This window comes from Ovis aries, chromosome 2 (genome assembly GCF_016772045.2).
Source record: "Ovis aries strain OAR_USU_Benz2616 breed Rambouillet chromosome 2, ARS-UI_Ramb_v3.0, whole genome shotgun sequence".
NCBI lineage: Eukaryota > Metazoa > Chordata > Mammalia > Artiodactyla > Bovidae > Ovis > Ovis aries.
Window position 1 is genome coordinate 128,125,836 of NC_056055.1, and position 4,978 is coordinate 128,130,813.

At 45.5% G+C, this 4,978-nt stretch overlaps 1 protein-coding gene across 1 annotated transcript; it reads left to right on the plus strand.

Moving 5' to 3' along the window:
* Positions 1-667: 667 nt before the first annotated feature.
* NEUROD1 (neuronal differentiation 1) lies at positions 668-4,705 on the plus strand. The gene is made up of 2 exons (XM_012132137.4): positions 668-757; positions 2,327-4,705. The coding sequence occupies exon 2, from the start codon at positions 2,338-2,340 to the stop codon at positions 3,406-3,408; it is 1,071 nt and encodes a 356-aa protein (XP_011987527.1). The 5' UTR covers positions 668-757; positions 2,327-2,337; the 3' UTR covers positions 3,409-4,705.
* Positions 4,706-4,978: the final 273 nt, after the last annotated feature.

The following is a 4,978-nucleotide window of genomic DNA, read 5'->3' on the forward strand; positions in this document are numbered from 1 at the left end:
AACCAAGAAATTGACACCTTAGAGAGGGCAGGGAGTGCCCAGGAAGCCAGTGCCTGGGCGAGGAGTCCAAAGGAGTCTCCGCTTCTGCTTCTTTCACCTTCGCCCTACTTACCGCCCCAACGCGGGCCACTCACTCTGATCTAAAGCCAGTCGGCGTTCGCTTTCCCGCTCTCTTCTCTCCAACTCCTTCCCCCCCGTCTCTTCCCCCACCGCGCGCCCCTTCTCCCTTCTGCCGCCTGAAAGGGTTAATCTCTCCTGCGGGTAAAAACAGGTCCGCGGAGTCTCTAACTGGCGACAGATGGGCCACTTTCTTCTGGCCACAAAGGGGCCGGAATGGAGCGCTCCGCGGCATACAAATGGGCAGGTCACGTGGTCCCCGGCTCTTGGCTGGACTGGGAGGACCATATGGCGCATGCCGGGGAGGAAGGAGATGCGGCGGGGGTAGGGGTGGGGGAGAGGGGAGCTGGAGTCGGATGCGGGTGGGAGAGGAGCGAGGCTGAAGGGGCGGGGGCGGGAGGAGGAGGGCGGCAGGGAAGGGAGCGCGGAACCCCTGCGCGTGCGCAGGCGCGGGGCGCTTGGAACCTGCTCGCCCGCTAGGCTCCTGGCCCCGCCCGCGCTCAGCATCACCAACTCGGCTATATAACCTGAGCGCCCGCGCTGCCGGGACACGAGGAATTCGCCCCACGCAGAAGGCACGGCGCCCAGAGGCCCCAGGGTTATGAGACCATCACTGCTCAGGACTTACTAACAACTGCAGGTAATTAAATCCTTTAATTTTTATTGGGAATAAAAGCAATTGAAGGTGAACCTACATATTCTGTATGTGTGCGTCTGTAAGCGCGTGTATGCGTTGAGACAGGCATTCCTTTTCATAATTGCAAGGCGAATACGCACACAGTTTGAGTCGCATCACTCAAACACCCGCTGCAGGCCTAATAATTTTTAAAAATCCGTTTTACTTTTTTTTGTTGTTGTTTGCTTTTTTGGAGGGGAAAAAGTATAGGAGCGTCTTTGGATTTTCAAAAAACATAATATCCTATAACTCTATGATTATTTCCTAGTGGTGATTTCAAAGTTCTGAAAGCAGATAACTACTTCAGTATTTCACTTCTATCAATAAGGGCAAAAAAAAAAAAAAAAAGCCCACGTTACCAAGATTTATTTTGTAGACAAGTATTTTATGCACATAGGGAATAGCAAATTATTTTTTCAGTGAATGAAAGGGGTATTGATACTTTGAATATACACACCCTAGAAAATAAACCGAGTTGAGAGGTAGTTTAGTTGAGAGGGGATAAAATGTGGAGAAAGAGAGAGCGACCCACTCCTGCTACCTGTTACTGTCCCAGAGTCGGCCAAGTCCCCAGCAGCCACTGCAGGAGCCAGAAATTCAGTTGTCTAACTAACGGCTTTTTATTTTCCTTATAAGAAGCAGCAACTTCGCCATTACCATTCTCTGACCATTATAATTATTCAGTCTTTTAAAGGGAGGTTTGAGGCGAACTTTGAAAAGCCCCAATAAAGAGCGGGCGGCCCTTTCAATGGGCTGTTTATTAGAGAGGAGCTTTTCGCACCTGATCCCCGGCGCGCGGAGGAGCGCTCTGCGCCGCGCCCCGGGTTCTGGCCCGGTAGCAAGCGCTTTTATACAAGGTGGAAATTCAGCAGAGGGTCAGCGGGATGGGAGGTGAGAAAAGAAAGGCAAGGGTGGGATGGAAACCCCCCGCCCACTTTTGTTACCAAATGCTTCGTTGATGCTGAAATAATTTTGTGGAAAATACTTTTTCTCCACCATGCATTTGCTTTTCAATCTCCACTCCGTATAATCTTCTTAAAAATCACTGCCAGCGTTAGGAAATTACGTAAGGGATCTTCAACTTTAATCGCCGAGGGCGGGGAGGCCAGAACCGAGATGGAAACATAATTGCAATTTTCAAACTCGTCTTTTTTTGTGGAGTTGTGACTTTGAACTCATGCAAATAAACGTGAAGTCGCCGAAATACACACTCATTTTCACACACATTATCCTACCGGATAATCACCATAAACACACAGTCGCAAGGAAACATACACCGGAAGTGTACTTATGACTCTTATTTTAGCTCCTATTCACACTTAGCCCTGTCCTGTCTCCTACGTATCAGCCGGGCACACACAGGCCCTTATAAAACTGCATTTAGCTTTTCCTCGGGGGCATGCGTTTTGTAATCAGCTGGTAGTTCTTTTCCCATGCATTTCTCTAGGGTTAGTGAGAGCTGAAGGCCTTTGTAGTTTTTGAATGCAGCGTTTTTCTCCTTTTCTGTTTTCCCCTCTCCCCTGTTGAATGTAGGAAACCTAAACATGACCAAATCGTACAGCGAGAGTGGGCTGATGGGGGAGCCTCAGCCCCAGGGTCCTCCAAGCTGGACAGATGAGTGTCTTAGTTCTCAGGACGAGGAGCACGAGACAGACAAAAAGGAGGATGACCTCGAAGCCATGAACGCGGAAGAGGACTCGCTGAGGAACGGGGGAGAGGACGAGGAGGAAGATGAGGACCTGGAAGAGGAGGAGGAAGAGGAAGAGGAGGACGACGATCAAAAGCCTAAGAGACGCGGCCCCAAAAAGAAGAAGATGACGAAGGCGCGCCTCGAGCGTTTTAAGCTGAGACGCATGAAAGCCAACGCCCGGGAGCGGAACCGCATGCACGGGCTGAACGCGGCGCTGGACAACCTGCGCAAGGTAGTGCCCTGCTACTCCAAGACGCAGAAGCTGTCCAAAATCGAGACACTGCGCTTGGCCAAAAACTACATCTGGGCTCTGTCGGAGATCTTGCGTTCGGGGAAAAGCCCTGACCTGGTCTCCTTTGTACAGACGCTCTGCAAGGGTTTATCCCAGCCCACCACCAACCTGGTTGCTGGCTGCCTGCAGCTCAATCCTCGAACTTTTCTGCCTGAGCAGAACCAGGACATGCCTGCGCACCTGCCGACCGCCAGCGCTTCTTTCCCTGTGCACCCCTACTCCTACCAGTCTCCGGGGCTGCCCAGCCCGCCCTACGGCACCATGGACAGCTCCCATGTCTTCCACGTCAAGCCGCCGCCTCACGCCTACAGCGCGGCGCTGGAACCTTTCTTTGAGAGCCCTCTGACTGATTGCACCAGCCCTTCCTTTGACGGACCCCTCAGCCCGCCGCTCAGCATCAATGGCAACTTCTCTTTCAAACACGAACCGTCCGCCGAGTTTGAGAAAAATTATGCCTTTACCATGCACTATCCTGCAGCGACCCTGGCAGGGGCCCAAAGCCACGGATCAGTCTTCTCGGGCGCCGCTGCCCCTCGCTGTGAGATCCCTATAGACAATATTATGTCCTTCGATAGCCATTCACATCATGAGCGAGTCATGAGTGCCCAGCTCAATGCCATCTTTCACGATTAGAGGCACGTCAGTTTCACCGTCCCTGGGAAACGAACCCACTGTGCTTACAGTGACTGTCGTGTTTACAAGAGGCAGCCCTTTGAGTATTACTGCTGCAAAGTGCAAATACTCCAAGCTTCAAGTGATATATGTATTTATTGTCGTTACTGCCTTTGGTAGAAACAGGGGATCAAAGTTCCTGTTCACTTTATGTATTATTTTCTATAGCTCTTCTATTTTAAAAAATAAAACAGTAAAGTTAAAAAAACGCACCACAAATTTGGTGCAGCTGTATTCAGATCATATTAATTATCTGATCGGGATAACAAAATCACAAGCAATAATTAGGATCTATGCAATTTTTAAACTAGTAATGGGCCAATTAAAATATATATAAATATATATTTTTCAACCAGCATTTTACTACTTGTTACCTTTCCCATGCTGAATTATTTTGTTGTGATTTTGTACAGAATTTTTAATGACTTTTTATAATGTGGATTTCCTATTTTAAAACCATGCAGCTTCATCAATTTTTATACATATCAGAAAAGTAGAAATTATATCTAATTTATACAAAATAATTTAACTAATTTAAACCAGCAGAAAAGTGCTTAGAAAGTTGTTGTGTTGCCTTAGCACTTTTTTCTTCTCTAATTGTTAAAGACAATTGCACAATTTGAGCAGTTCATTTCACTTTAAAGTCGTTCTCTCTCCTGAAAATGAAAACCAGATCCATAATTCTTAAGAGAATGAGTAAAAACAAGAGATGCATTCCCTATCAAAACATATCAATTCAGTACTTGCACAAGCTTGTATATACATATTATAAACAAATGCCAACATACCCTTCTTTAAATCAAAAGCTGCTTGACTATCACATACAATTTGCACTGTTTCTTTTTAGTCTTTTACTCCTTTGCATCCCATGATTTTACAGAGAATCTGAAGCTATTGATGTTTCCAGAAAATATAAATGCATGATTTTATACATAGTCACACAAATGGTGGTTTGTCTTATATTCATGTAATGAATCTGAGCCTAAATCTAATCAGGTTGTTAATGTTGGGATTTTATACCTATTGTAGTCAATTAGTACAGTAGCTTAAATAAATTCAAACCATTTAATTCATAATTAGAACAATAGCTATTGCATGTAAAATGCAGTCCAGAATACGTGCTGTTTGAGATGTGATACTGGTACCACTGGAATCAATATGTACTGTAATCTTGTTTGTAATCCTGTATATTATGGTGTAATGCACAACTTAGAAAACACTCATCCAGTTGCAATAAAATAGTATTGAAAAATCTGAACAGTTGTTGCATTTCTTCTTAAAGGGATTTTTTTAAAAGTATAAATAATTCCTAAGGATAACAACTGCTTAACTTGCTGAGGTAAAAAAAAAAATACTAAGTTCTATTTGTAGAAAAAAATTAAAAAGTTTAGTTTAACACAAACTCTCTAGTCTGTTTATCTTGCTTAGGGAGTCACCAACTCTTTGTAGTTAAGGAATGAACCTAACTGATATTTCATTACTTGGACTATGAGGCTGGGGTTGGGTGAGGTTTGTGAAGAGACCAACAGTT